Genomic DNA, 16,129 nt, shown 5'->3' with positions numbered 1-16,129 from the left:
TGGCAGAACCCAGAGATCTATTGTAAAAGGAACTAAATCCATTTGATGGCCAGTCAAAAGCAGTGTTCCTGAGGAATCAGTTTTGGGACCAGCTCTATTTGATATCTTTGTCAATGTCAATCACGGGATTGAGGGCTCCCTCAGTAAGTCTGCAGATGACACCAAATTGGGCAGAAGTGTTGATCTGCTTGAGGAAAGTCTCTATGGAGGGACCTGGACAAGCTGGATCAATGGATCAATGTCAATTGTATGAGGTTTAACAAGGCCAAGTGCTGCGTCCTGTACTGGGGCCATAACAACCCCATGCAGCACTACAGGTTTGGGGAAGAGTTGCTGGAAAGCTTCCTGGCAGAAAAGGACCTGAGGGTTCTGGTTGACAGCCGGCTGAATATGAGCCAGCGGCATGCTCAGGTGGCCAAGAACACCACCAGCATCCTGGCTTGTATCAGGAATAGTGTGGCTGGCAGTACCAGGAAAGTGATTGTGGCCTTGTACGTGGTACTGCGTCTCAAATCCAGTGTTCAGTTTTAGGCCGCTCAGTACAAGAAAGACATTGAGGTGCTGGTGTGTGTCCAGAGAAAGGCGATGAAGTTGATGAAGGGGAGAACAAGACTTATGAGGAGCAGCTGAGGGAAGTGGGGCTGTTTAGTCTGGAAAAATGCAGGCCAAGCAGAGCCCTTATCACTTTCTATAGCTACGTGAAAGGAAGTGTTGTAGTGAGGAGGTTGTTGGTCTCCGTTCCCGAATGACAGGTGACAGGACAATAGAAAATGGTCTCAAGTTGTGCTAGAGGACATTTAGATTGGATATTAGGAAAAATTTCCTTACTGACAAAGTGGTGAAACATTAGAACAGGCTGCCCAGGGAAGTGATGGAGTCACCATCCCTGGAGGCATTTAAAAAACATGTAGATGTGGCACTTGGGGACATGTTTTGGTAGGCATGGTGGTGTTGGGCTGTCAGCTGGACTTGATAATCTTAGAGGTATTTTCCAACCTTTATGATTCTATGTATTTATCTCTTGTTCTCTCTGTTTAAGACAGATGACGCCACTGGAACACTGTCCTGAGACATCCAGCTCTTCCCATTTCAGGTTTATATCTACCCAAGTCAGATTGCAGAAATCCTGTGGACAGGGAAGGCTCTGTGTATAAAAACTACATGCTCCTTGCTATATAACATAAGAGAAAGACATTGTGCTACCATGGTTGCCTCTGGAGCATGACAAGTATTTTCCTCCAGCACTGAAAGATGTTACCTTTAATGTACTCCAGGTACAAATAACATCAACTTTTCACAATGTATACAGTTAGCTTCCACCTTTCATTTGCATATTTCACAGTAAAATACTTGAATTTCCAAAGCAGTACTAGCAGCATGATGAGATAATTTTCAGTGAGATTCAGGTGTCTCCATTCCTCCTCTCTTTAGGAAATTTACAGCTACTGAACTTTAAAAAAATAGGAAGCTTGACAAGATCAGATAGGGAAACTTCCAGTTGGGAAGCTGCAGAAAGGGAGAGGCTAAACAGATTTTTTTCTATTATCCATCTAAAATTTTAAGAGTGCCAAAATATTTCCTGCTCCTCCAAGAAGTGAGAAAGGTACAAAAGAAAACATTAGCAAAACAGATCAGGATTGTTCCATTTCCCTTCCTACTTTGTTATAGGGCCGTGAAATTTCAGGCCCCAGGTGAGAAGTGGGCTCTGACCGTCGCACTTACTGAGGCAAGGCACAAACGCTGATCCCAACCAGCTTTTACTTGCAGGCATCAATGTTACTAGTACAAACAGAGGTTTAAAACTGATTTTTTAAATGCTCCCCCCCCCAAAAAAAAAGTACAAGTGGAGGTTTAAAGCTCGATTTTAAAATGCTAAAACATGTCTTTCTCAAGTCTGTTTATGCCCCCTCAGTACCCCTGAGGGTTCTGGTTCCTTGATGGATTTCTAAAAACCATTGTATAAATACTGCATAGAAATGAGGAAAGAAACACACAGAATAAAGAAGGGGAGAAAATCCCTTTGTGTCAGAAAATAGGGCAGCTTTGGCTAATGTAAATATTTTTATTCATCAGGGAAAAGAATAAAGGGCTGTGTAAGATAGTGTAGTTGATAAAAGCAGTTACTTCTCTCTTGCCCATCACAATTAAAGCTAACCTCAGGCTCTGTGTGATCTCAGCTAATCCTGCAACAAAAGGGCCTTTCATTCTAAAATCATTATATCACACTCAGCTCCACACACCGCTGTACAGGGAAGAGTTGTTCAGCCCTTTTCAAGGTTCTGCTTTGTCTCACAAGGTGGAGCTTCAGTGACTTGGGAACCAATACTCTAATTACACAGCCTAGGGCATTTTTGAAAAGATAACTGCAATACGGACTCTCTTTCACCACCTCAAATCACAGCACCCCAAAGCTTTGCCCGTGAAAGGTGTCCTCTTTGTCCCTTCTGCAGAACCAAATAGGGAAGTAGAAATTTTGTCATTCTGTAAAATGCATGAGGGGAGAAGAATAATATGCAGAAGACTGAAAGCCAAAGGTAGATAAATACACAGAATCACACACACACAGAATCACAAGGTTGGAAAGGACCCATTGGATCATCGAGTCCAACCATTCCTAACACTCCCTAAACCATGTCCCTAAGCACTTCATCCACTCGTTCCTTAGAACTTTCCAAATAGTTGGAAACTAGGTTCCAATTTTGTATGACTGCCCAAAATTTGTGGGGAAAACAAATGTTTTAGTCCCATATCCTAACACTTTTAAGATGAAGATGGGATTTCTGTCAGAGAGATAACTTTGAGAGGATTTCTCAGAATAAATTTTAGTGGCTTGTTAATAAGCAGGTTAGTCTCCTCAAGCTTTATGTATAAATATTCCTTCAGGAAAATTCAAGAGGCTGATCTGACAAGTCAGTTAAATTAAAAAATATCAAGGCCAAACTCAGAAAAAGCAGAGACCTCCTTAAGACTGAATCCTATTGGTTCTTATCACTGATTGATGAAAACAACTCTGATCAATGTTTATTTACCTGCTATGTGAAATCTTTGTAACGCACACATATAAAAGCCCAGGTTGCCATGAAATAAAACAAGAAAAATGGAGGAAATAAAGTCTTTTTTTCACTTATTATAAAGAAAAGCTACTGGGGTAGTGCCATAGAAGATAGCCAATGAAGAATTTTCAATTTGATAAAATGATTTTATTTGATTAAAAAAAATAGGGAAGTAACATGTGACTTGCAGTGACTAAGTTTCATGGCAGGACTGCAGAGGGAAGAATTGTTCATAACTGCCAGCACATAGAACTGCATATCTCCAGGCACATCTTAGAAGGATATTCACACCCTCATCTAACTGATCTCCTGAAACACAGCTTTCAGAATGCAGGGTAGAAATACTGACAAGGGCTGTACACTTGATACTGCTTATGCGAAGACATAGCAACAACCTAGCAACTATGACATCTCACCTGGGACTTAGGAGAGACAGGTTCTAGTTTGCTATTACACCCTAACTTGATGATCTTAACTGCAAATTAGTTTTTCTCCTTTCTTAATGGGAGATAATAGTCCTTACCGTATTTTAAAATGTCAACCTTATTTTATCATATCAACTGATAGGAACTCAGCATAAGTGTACGGCTCTTGTATACACTTGAAGACACAGCCTGTAACCCAATGTGGCCCAAATGTGGAATTAAACATTTCTAACTAGGAATACAAATAATTATACATTCATACCTCCATTCCTTTTTTTTAAAATGGATTAAAAATGTTTCTAAACAGGTGGCAAGGTGACAAAATGGAGAAATAAATGAAGGTTAAATATGGAATGATCCTAAGTATTGCCTGATTGAAGGCATAGCGCAGACACGTTGTTGACAATGTTTCCCTATTACAAATGGTGAACAAATAAAGAATTTTGGTACAGAAGAAAGAAAAAAAAGAGAGAGAGACTTGAGGATCTGGTAACTAGTATTTATCTAGTGAGATTTGTAAAGAAATATATCACCCACGAGGAACTCTGACTAACAGTTAAACTGCCCTGTGGAATAGTTTTAAAGTCTTCTTTAACACATTTCAGTGTTAATTCTTTGAATATATACTAAAAACTATTTCATTAACGTTTAGTGGCAGATCTACTGTTCTAATTGTGACTTGGAGTTCAGAGGGCCTAATGTGTAAGTATTTTCTGGTGCACATTCTTATAATAGTATGCTTCAAAATGCTTTGACTCAGAGGATAAAGTAAGCAGAGAACTGGTCTTCCTGGCATTATTCCAGCACAGCTGAATTGAATTACAGCACTCCAATGAAAAGCATAACAAAGAAATAACAAAAACCTTTTAAAACTAAGCACTTCTACCATGTGGGAAGGATTTGAATAGGCATAGCCAAGGTGTATGAATTAGTAGGTTGGGTCCAGTGAATAAGCATACAGGCAGCATAGGCAAATAAAGTGAAGGACTGGAGAAACAAAATGTTTTTCTAACACGTATCACAAAACAACATCATAAAAGCAATTATTTAATAATGTTGACCTGACAGATTTCCCAGTGGTGTAAAGCTGGTAGTACAAAGAACTGAGCCACTCGATCTGCAAAAAGGCTTTCCAAATACTACATTTTTTCGTGGCTGTAAATTGTCCAAAAGTCTGCGTGTGTATATGTATGAATCAAATTATATTTTAAAATCTCATAAAGCATTTGAGATTCTGAGATATCATGTTACACCCTCTAACTACATATCAGAAAGACTCAAGAGGCCTACATTAAGCAAAACCATCAATGGCCTGATGAGCTACTTGACAGCAGGAAACAGTCTTTACTAAAAAGTGAGAACTATAAGTCCTAGGTATTGTGATAGTTGTTCATCAATACAACATTTTGTCTCAGTAATCATAGAAGCATAGAATGGTTTGGGTTGGAAGAGACCATGAAATTCATCTGGTCCACCTGCCCTGCAGTGATTCAACAAGATGAGGTTGCTCAGAGCCTCATCTAACCCAACCTTGAGTGTTTTCAGGGATGGGGCATCTACAAACTCTCTGGGCAATCTGTTCCAGTGTTTCACTACCCTCAGCATAAAACTTTTTTCCTACTATCTAGTCCAAACATCTTCTCTTTCAGTTTAAAAGCATTACCCCGTGTCCTACAGACCCTGCTAAAAAGATTTTCTGCATCTTTCTTGTAAGTACTGAAAGACTGCAATCAGGTCTTCTCAGAGTCTGCTCTTCTCCAAGCTGAAACACTCCAACTCTCTCAGCCTCTCTCCACAGGGCAGGTGTTGCAGGCTTTTGATCATTTCTGTAGCACTCTTCTGGACCTGCTCCAACAGCTCCATATCCTCCTGAGCTGAGGGCTCCAGAGGTAGATGCAGTGTTCCGAGTGTCGTCTCACCTCCCTCAACATGCTGGCCATGCTTCTTTTGATGCTGCCCAGCATACAGCTGGCCTTCTGGGCTGCAAGTACACATTGCAGGCTCATGTTTTGCTCCTCATCCACCAGGACCCCCAGGTTCTTCTCTGCAGGGCTGCTCTCCATGTCTTCATCTCCCAGTCTGTATCGATACTGAGGGTTGCAATATCTAGACAAATTCAGAGTCCTGCTGAAATCTGTGTCAAACAGCTCTACAACTTATAGTCTTTTAACATTAGCCCCTTATAAAGTAATTTATCATACAAGATACAGTGTTGCAATTCAGAAAACCTACACCACTTTCATGGAATGTTGTCAATCTACAAGATGCAAGGTTTGGCCCATACAGGCATGTAGGGAGTTACATAAATGCATGTAAATATACACAGATATAAACACACACAAAAATGCTCTTTGGATAATAAGAACTCTAAAAATGTGTTTATATATATGCACACACAGATTTCTGTCTCCCTGATCTCATCACGTTCATTTGTTCTCAGTTCTGAACTTCTTCATAGCTAACAGTGATCACAGACCAGCCTTTGAGGAGCACTGTCTGTTTGTTTTACGTGGCTCTGCCACTAGCTTTCAGCTTGTCTCTTACCATTTTCCTTTCTTAAGGTTTCATACAAACCTCTACAAAATGAAAACTGTATCTCTACCCACATTAGGGGTACCTCGGCTTTCACCCATGGTTGGCTGAAAGTTCCAGTTTGTATGCACTTGTAACTATACTGTTCCCATCCCCTTAGGCATAGCATAATGAGTACTGTCCTAGCTTGTATCTCGTACTAGACATTTCAACTATTATAAAATTTTTTAATACAGGTTAGTGTAGAGTAGAAAGCACAAGAGACAGAGAATATAATTTGCAGTATTTTATAAGACATTTCTTTCCTACATTGTTTTATACTTATAGCTTATACTTACAGCAGTATTTGCTTATACAGCGTGTTCGCTTTTCAATGTAAGGAACTCCTCGCAACTGAGAGCCAAAACCAAGTCCTTCCACATTTGTATTTTGACTCCTAAAGTTCACTACATTTGCCAAATCTGAATTTCCCAGTAGCAGTGCAAGTGGAAAGTTTCTCCATATTGAACTACCCATTGAAACTGCAGGTTTTATGTATTATATAAGACTCTCTGCCCAAACTCTTCCATTACTCAGAATGAAGGAATAGCCAATTCCTTCAAACATAGACTCAGTTAAAACAAATTTCCTCATCACAAACTGACATAAAAGACTCAGTCTTGAGCTTTGTGACACAGCTTGATAATCCTATTTACTGTCCCCACATGATGCTGTACACGGACACAGTATTCATGCTACTTACCAAATTAGTATGTCTGCTCTAAGAGTTATGACGCGTACAGTTTAACAGCTTGCACCAACATTTTAATTAATATTCAGTAAATAAGGAAGCAAACATTGCACTTTAGCGCCATAGTAAAGCTAGTATATTTATGATCTGGAAGTGTTCATATCTTTGTCGCAGCTTTAAGGCAACAATTCATGCCACAAAAATTTTTTTTTCAAGATCAAAAGGGCACTTGAGAACCAAATTTTCACTCATCCTATATGATAGCCTAGGAATTTTAGGTATGGATTCTTCCACTGGTGGCTTATATGAGGTAAAAGATGTTATAGGTAGAGGTTTGGGAAACACCAATGTTTCTGACTAACAGAAGCTTACTCAAGTTCTTCTCACATAACACCCCACGCCCATGACAGCACACTCTTTATGTTTCAACTTGCAATCATGAGCATGTTGTACCTGCACCAAAGAACATTAGGTAATGAATGCTTCTAGATAGCGTGGATTTTGATGTAACCCTCCATGTGACCTTAAGGAGTCTTATTACTTCATCTGATACAAAACAAATAGCATTAATCCAAACAACGAGAATCACTGTCAGATTAACATGGCAAGTAAAAACAAGTCAGTAAATCAGTCAATATATAATCACTAGAAACTAGAAAATTCTGAGTATTCTGGTACTCCAGGGAGCCAGTAGTTGTTTTTCTCATACCACAGGGAAATGTTCTTGTTTCAGTAAGTCAAAACACATCTAATTCCTTTTACTCATTATATTTTCCAGCCTGGCTTAATGAATTTTTTTTTTAACTTGAGATGTCAATATGAAATAAACAGATTTTTTTTCTGCCAGGGGAATATCTTGATGATTCACAAGAATGTCAGTTGTGTGAAGCATCCTGTCAGAAATGCATCGGACCTGAGCCGGACAGCTGCATCAGCTGCCCACTCACAAGGTAATTGTCTTCTAGTGCACTGCAGCACAAAGACCTCACATTATCATCCGGAGATGTGGCTGTACAGTCTTTAGCACTAGCTTGCAGAATCATCTGAAGACACAAGCAATGATTGAGCCAAAGAAAACCAGGGCAAGGGAGAAAATAAGCATTATGTGAACAAGACAGTTGACTGCATAGGCAGTTGATGTTTAACCAGATTCCCACAGATACAGAAAAATTTCTTTTATTAAGTGAAATTGTCTTTCATTGTCATACTTTCAAAATCATAATTGCTAGAATCACAACAGTGACAAATTTAACAACAAGAGTCTAGGTCATCTGTAGTTGTACATAGCTAGGAATTTTGATACTGGACGTGAACATGGATACTGAGGTTAGCAATCAGCTAAGTCAGGAGATATTCCCAGCATTGTCTCCCTGACTGAGATGGTTTAAGTTAGGCTGATTTTTCTAACGTGCCTTGAGGACTGAGCAGGACTAGAAAGAAGACTTTCCACAGGACATTGAAAATTAGGGGTTTGTGTTTAGGTCATCTCACACTTAATCCAGGAGTCTACTGTTTTTAAACTCATATCCTATCAACAGTTTTATTCTCACCCCAAAAGCTCTGGTTCTGTTGAACTGGTTTGCATGGTAGCCAGCTAATGTTCACACTGAAAAGAATTCAGTATCAGGTGCTGCAAGGCAATCCTGCAATTTTCCCTGCAAATATCTCTAATATGACTATGCCAATAAAAGACACACCAGAACCAGTGAAGCTGAAACAAACTCATAACTAATGAAACGGTATTAACTTAAGGTGTATTATGTCAGAAATGGCAGTAGCACTGGAAGTCTGGGCAGAATTTTGGACTGCAAACTCCAATTCACAGTTGCATTTAAATTAGATTTACTATTTCCTTGCAAACTATTTTGTTAGGTTTACACCTATATTTGTTTATATTTGCAAAACAAAGAAGGTACAGAACAACATTAGGCAACACCACCTAGGTGTTTGCAGTAATAAGGTCTCCGTAACATTTTGGAATGGTGCTGCTGTCTCCCTCATAACAAATCCTCTGTTAGTTTTCAGTTATGGCATCTAAGTTTTCCAAAAGCTTTATGTGCTCCTTTTGCGCATTATGAAAACTGTTAGAAAAAGTCGTGTTGGGACAGTCAGTAGTAAAAGAAATAATAATAAAGAAAATCTCACCAAGAAGCTAAAGAATAATGCACGTTATTCTTCCAATGCCATTATTCAGTATGAACTTGAAATAGACCTGTTTAATTGAAATGGAATCCTAAATCCTACTGCACTTGAGAACTTCAGATGGTGTCTCTTCAGAAGAGAGTAGTGAGAGGCCATTAGATAATACAGACTAAAATTCAACAGGATTGCTTTATTGCAGGGGACCACCTTTCCTTTTTGAAAAGGATGGAAAGGCTTGGAGGGAAGATTACTGAAAATAATATTAAAATGAAAACACTGAACAATTCCCGTTCGTTGTGAAAATACATAGTAGATGTCACCTTATTTTATAATTATGATAAAATCATGGTCAAATCTTCTTGTTTGGTAATGAAAAATGTTGTTAACTGTTTGTAAAAAGTTGTGGAATTGTATTTCTTTTGTGCAAACAAACAGATTTTCACAAAATTCCTCACCCACCTCTTTACTCTTTGAACTACGAATGTTAGTGACAACACATGCTTGTGTCTTCCATTACGGGCAGCATAATAAAAAGGAAGAAAAACATACTTTACCACTGTGTGAGCAAGTTATAAGGATAGCTATCATTACAACCAGCACAGGTAGTAGGACACAGCAGTATTTTCATGCCATGTTAGCATAGCCCAGCTACTTCCAGTACTTCTGTCACATTGTCGCATTTGCACAGAAACAAAACAGAGGGGGCTGCAGTCCCCATGAAGAACTGAAAAATGGTCTTAAGCATGCCGGTATAGCTATATGAGCTACAGTCTTGCAGACATTCTCTGATGCAATTGGCTGTCTCCAAGGAAGCATGCACTATCTTCATGTTATGAGAAGCCTGCTGTTTCCTAGGTATACAGACAAGCCGATGGCATCAAAATCCATGCTAACATCCTGCCTCTCTAGAAGTTGAGACTTGAGTCCTCAAATACCAAACTGGTCAAAGCAGATAAGTTTGGAAGAACATGGACTCTCCTGTCTCATTTTCTTGATATTGAAAACACTGTCAAATTCTGGTCAACTTCTTATGTGTTCTTTTAACAGCTATATTTGTATTGATGATTTCTACTTTTCTCCCAAACAGATTAAAACCAGTAGACATTCAGTAGCAGCAAAATATGGACCAGAAATTTTCATCACATAGAAGGATCCTGTAGCAAATATTTTGCTACCCAGGAAAAGAACATTTAGCAGCAAAATTCCTAAGTGTCTGCACATATGGAAGTCTCTAAATATAGCTCCTAAAGGCCAAGATTCAGATTGACATTTGACTTCATGCACAAAGTCATTTTACTGAAGTCATAATACTGTTCACAGGAAGCCTTTAAAGTAAAACTAATAGGAAACTTTGAGAGACAGATCATTCCTTTACAAAGAAAGATGAAGTCTTACTTTGCTTCTAACTGAAATCAGTGACCACTGCAGAGAGTGTTGTCGGACATCTATGTGCAGCACCAAAAGGTGATTGTTCTTGGAAAAAATTAATCTCTGCCACCTAAGACTCAGGTTCAAAATATGGTTGACTTTCCATTTAGTAAATATGAATAAGATTAGAAAAATTAAGGAGTAAAGTCCGAAGACTACTGTAAATAGATTGAAGGAATAACACCTCTGGTTTCTTGCTAGTTTCATTTAAATTTAAAGAACAAATAGTTCCTAATTCTTAATTATGCCTCTCTCTGCCTCAAAAGAGTCTTTGATGATGGTCACTGTGTTATGCAATGCCCCAGAGGAAAGTTTGAATTCAGAGGACAATGTAATTTATGCCATCATACGTGTCTGGACTGCAGTGGAAGTGAACCTAACAAATGCATCGCTTGTGGAACAGGTAAGAAACATTTCATCTTGCAGCTTTTTCCCCTTCCTTGGCCTCCAAGTTCCCTTTCCCTCCGCTCTCTTATTTTATTGTCAGAGCCAATAAAATAAATAGGGCTTTTGCCACTGCATCATAACCTTATTTTAACCTTGAAGGGAACTGGAATTCAAATTATTTTTTTAATAAAAGTACAAAAAACTCCAGCTCTGCATTGTCCTTGCATTTTTATGCACTTACCTTGGTATTTTGAATAGGACCTGTGTTAATGGAAACAGAAAGAGTAGCGCTGGGAAAAAAAAGATAGAAATCCTACATAGTCTGTATCTGGAAAAGAAAGTTCCATATATGCCTCCCTGAGCTTTCTATGCAGTATGTGCTACACTGAAATGGAGCAAACCTTCACAAGCAGACAGAGAACCAGGGTGCTTTCCAAAACATCTGTGTGGGGAAGGCTAGGAAACAACCATGGTGGGTTCCATTGCAGGCTGCTGTGTCCCTACAGCGGCACAAATGGGACCGCAAACAGAAGCTTACCACTTACACACATTGAAACCTGTATTTTTGACACATTTTTATAGATCCTGGTTTGAAAGAGAGGATAACATTGTTAAATTTGTAGTCATTCCATGAAACAATTCTACTACTTTTGAAGCTTCATTTTAAAAATTATTCCCTCTAGCATCTTATGGGTGAAGAACTTGTGGCTATTATATATGTTTTACATACTAGCCTGAAGTATCCTTGCAAATGAGTGTTTAAGATTTAACTTTCAAATCACTTAAAAAGGAGGAAATTCTGGTGAGCCTTTCCAAGGATTCACAATGGATTCACAACCTTTTTATTTGCAGCTGCTACTTCTATTTCACTCCTGGTCGTTAATGACCTAGGGTGTATTCAGTAATAAGTGTCTAGATTATGAGTAAAGAGTAAAGTGTCTAGATTATGAGTTAATATGCCTGGCATTAGTTTGTCATATTGGTGATGAGATTGACTTTCTCACTCTTGGAAATATGTAGATGACGTTTTTAAATGGTACTTGAGGTCCTGTGTGTGGGAGAAGTTCATATAATTGTTCCCTGAGTTTCTCTGTATGACAGACAGCAATGTAAATTCCTGTAGTTCTGTATATCAAGAAATGAAGAGACTGAGGAGAGTCACACCCTAAGGAGGCTGGAAAAGATGATTCAGATTAAATTCTAAATTATTCCTGAGTCTAGCTGTGACTAGGATTAGGATTACAGTTTAATTTATTGTGGATATAGACTGACCCTTTCCAAAAGTGAAGCTGGCAACTTTGCTTTCCAAATAGCAATTCTACATCCACATGTACAATACTATGCAAATACTTGTACTTTCACTGCGGAAGAATGCAGTAATAGAAATATATTAATCCTTATTTTATTAGATTGATGGATGTAAACAATAATTATTCACTAGCATGACTTATTTGTATAGCATAGTTCTCCAGGACTGCTGGAAGTTTAAGGTCCTGAAACTTTTAAAAAATTTATCTCATCTTGTGTAAAACTGTAAAAATCTATCAGTCAGTGAACAATATTAGTTCTTATACGATGTGTTTCACAAAGCTGCTTCTTATGCCCAAAGAATCCTCTGTCGCTGACATCTTTTTCCTGTTTGTTTTCTACACAGACAGAAGAGGAGTAGAACGTTTCCTGTTTCATGGGGAGTGCAGAGAGAGCTGTCCTCCAGGTTACTACCATTCAGAGCATACCTGTGTGGCTTGTTCTGACCACTGTGACGTGTGCCTGAACTCCAGCCACTGCAAAAGATGTTTCAGAGGCTACCACCTTACTCAAAACACATGCCAGAAGCATAATTGTAGAGAAGGTAAGCATGCTTCATGATGAGAGTAGTGAGGCACTGGCACAGGTTGCCCAGGGAAACTGCGGACGCCCCATTCCTGGAGATGTCCAAGGCCAGGTTGGATGGGGCCTTGGGCAGCCTGGTCTAGCGGGAGGTGTCCCTGCCCATGGACAGGGACTGATTCAGGAAACTGAATCTTTAAGGTCCTTTCCACTCAATGATTCTATGATCCTTCAGTGGGAGTAAACCGAATATTCTTTTCAATTTGTTACAGAAATCCAGTTTAGGATCTTGGTTCCTGTTTTGAAATATACAATCACACCTTATACTGAGGTCCTTAAACTCCAGTTCTGATTATCTTCTAATAGCATGTTAATGTAAAATAAGAACCTTTTTCCTCAAATTGAGTGGGTTACACAAGACCATGTGAGAAAATATATTGCTTACTCCTTTTAAGATTTGGATGAAGTTTATTTCCAGGAACTTGCTGAATGGTTCCTAATGTTGACCTTCCATTATCTAGAATTAACACAAAATCGGTGATTTGCAAAACACAGGTGAAGTGGAAGACCCTGACTCTGGAGATTGCATGCTGTGTTCAGATGGATGTCGAAAGTGCAAATTGGGTAAATATTCCCTTTATGAATCTCTGTCCTTATTCTTAAGGTAAGGAAAGATTATTCCTCCTGCCGCTCTCGTTACAAGCCTATGTGCATGCTGTTGAGAGCAGTCATTGCTGCATTCTCTCACCAAGTAAACTGTATTTTTCCCAGTGCTTTTATTTTTTAACACATTTATGATCTCTCCAGCATAAATAAGAATACATTTTATATTAATTTAGCTATTAATATTTGTAACACTCTTCATTTCCTGCTTCAATATCACATTCAGGCTGAGAGATTTAGTGATTTTTCTGAAGACATTATCAGACACAGAATTGTATAAAACATGTTAAAATTTTCTAGAACTGAAAACAGATCATTAGCCTGTGTTTTTTCTTTAAGAAAGTAGAGGGACCTTCAATTTCATTCAAGACCAAGTCACTGCAATAGCAATGCTACTGCCCAAAAGACACCACAGTTAATTGCTTCCACTCTGTTTGTATTAAGAAAATTGTATTTCCTGTGGCTGTACGTACACAGCTACTGACAAGTAACTCAAGACTGAGAGGCAACAGAGTGACCCACCAGAAAGGCTACCTTCACTTGTGTCCTATTAGATAAGGTTCTTCTTAAGAAAGGACAGAATTTAGATAAAGTAGTGCCCAAATGAGTACTGATATGCCAATATGCTTCGACAAGACTATCTAGAACACAAAAAGTAAGACTTCACTAAAATATCCTGTAAAGATTATACAAAAGAAAAAAGTAGACCTGAGCATTACTTCTTCTGGTGCAGATCTAGAGGAAGACACTGATCTGCCAAGAGTTACCTGGAATTACTACTTATAAAAAGAAAGAAACAAATCTGGCTTGTTTTATACCCAAGGATAATTTTTGAAAGTGCTAAACTTAAAGACTACCAGGACTATCCATCTCCTCCCTGAATTCAGGCTGTTTTCCACAGAGGGTACCTCTGCTTTCCCCAACATGCCCCCTAATGTATTTTAGGGCCTGACTTAACAGGAACAATCACCAGTACCAGAAGACTGAATGTTGCTATACAGATGACAGTGAATATCAGAAAAGACAACTCTAAAAGCAACCCATAAGAAAAAAAAAATCAAATAAACAAACAAGTAAAAAAACCACAAAACCAGAAATATTTCCCACCACTAGTCACAATCATTTTGATATTCATTGTGGGTTTTGTCAACATTTTTCCCTGGGAAAATGGATTTTCATGAACGCTCAGTTGCTATTCATAGTGCATTTCACCCTAATTCAAAGCAAGGATTGGCACTAAACCATTGCGAAAGAGATATAAAGAATTTTGAGTCACAAGAATGGTGAAAAGCACTGAAAATATGACCATAGGAAAGTAACATCTCATAGTGGCAATAATCTAGATACCACCCCATACAAAAGAAGACCATGATAGCAAACTTATATAAGGATTTTCATCACATATGACTTTCTATCAGTCACCCGATCTAATATGTCATACCATAAAACTCCCTATGACTCTGATGACTAGCCAGTCTGCATGAATGCAATCAAGCTTAACACGTTTCCTCTGTGACTACAAGTGTCGCTTTCAATACTGCTGAATAAAGAGCTGGGTGGACCAAATGGACCAAGTTTTACATGATTGCAATTACACTATGGTCTTCTTTTGTATGGGGTGGTATCTAGATTCATGTCAACTGTCTGCTTAGTTATAGGGAGAAGAAAGAAAAGAAGTTAAGACACAGAATCTGTTTCAATAGCAATCGTTACTGCCACTATGAGATGTTACTTTCCTATGGTCATATTTTCAATATATTGAAAATATATTTTCAGTGCTTTTCACCATTCTTGTGACTTGAAATTCTTTATATCTCTTTTGCAATGGTTTGGTGCCAATCCCTGCTTTGAATTAGGGTGAAATGCACTATGAATAGCAACTTCTCTTAAAAATAGTCATTGCAAGTAACTCAGAGTGTGTTTTTCTCTGTATATGATCCTTATAAGGCTGTATAAGGAGACAAGACAGTTCATGGGCAGTTAACATAAAGAAAATGGGCTGTACTCACTTACCTTTGTCCTCAGAGATCACTCATCTCCTAAATTTTAATAACATTCACTTCATATTTACAACCAGGTTCTTGCACTCAAAGTTCTGATTTAAAATAGGCTTTTCAAAAGCTTCAAAGATCAACAGAATGGATGCAGATATAACAAAGCCTGAATTAACTTTCACTGCTGAGTAAAGTTAGAAGTATTAAAAAGACAGACTTTGATAAGTGTCATACTATTAAGGAAACTTTCTAGTGTTTACATTGAATATATTATTGAGTGTCAAAGAGATTAGTTTAATATTGCCTCTATTTGGAACAGAAGCACAGCAGTGAGCTGAAAACAAGATCCCAAGAAGCTTTTGCAGTTTACCATGTGTTCCTTAAATAAAGCCTGACCCAAAAATTTCAAAATTAAGAAGAACCAGGTAGAGATGTTGTTTGCTTGCATTTCTACTCTTAATAGTCAGTGAGTTTTTTGGTATATCAATAACTTAATTCATAAATAAAATCAGCACAGTAATAGGTTTCTGATGTCTTATCAGAAAACTAATATATTTAGAAATATCTGTTAAAAAAACACAGCTGAATTGCCTGTCTCTTAGAAGAAATGGATTATTTTGAAATCTGTGAAGAAATTACACTGCCATAAAAATAACTTAAAATAGTAAAATTTCAAAGTGAAAAATATATGGGATGTGATACTTTTAGTTTCACATCTTTATGGTCTTTCTAAAGAACCTTTTTCAAATTAGGGCAATGCCGCAGGATTTTGCAGTCTCTCTTTGTCTTATCTTCCTTTTGACATCACTGAGGAATTTAATCTGAATAAGAGCTGTAGAGCAGGAGTAGGAGAAGCAATCCAAAGCTATTTCTACTTTTCTACAAAAAAAAAAAAAAAGAGAGAAAGCAAAATGCAGTAATCATAGCAATTGGAATCTAAATTAT

General features: G+C 38.1%; 1 protein-coding gene across 1 annotated transcript in view; it reads left to right on the top strand.

Moving 5' to 3' along the window:
- PCSK5 (proprotein convertase subtilisin/kexin type 5) overlaps positions 1-16,129 on the top strand; it is a 249,086-nt gene that overhangs the window by 192,719 nt on the left and 40,238 nt on the right. The window contains exons 21-24 of the mRNA XM_054054114.1: positions 7,588-7,690; positions 10,577-10,713; positions 12,352-12,549; positions 13,083-13,151. Of these exons, the coding sequence (XP_053910089.1) occupies positions 7,588-7,690; positions 10,577-10,713; positions 12,352-12,549; positions 13,083-13,151 (507 nt within the window). The remainder of the gene's footprint in view (positions 1-7,587; positions 7,691-10,576; positions 10,714-12,351; positions 12,550-13,082; positions 13,152-16,129) is intronic.

This window comes from Cuculus canorus, chromosome Z, assembly GCF_017976375.1.
Source record: "Cuculus canorus isolate bCucCan1 chromosome Z, bCucCan1.pri, whole genome shotgun sequence".
Lineage (NCBI taxonomy): Eukaryota > Metazoa > Chordata > Aves > Cuculiformes > Cuculidae > Cuculus > Cuculus canorus.
Note: the sequence above shows the minus strand (reverse complement) of the source record. Positions and strands in the feature narration are given on the sequence as shown.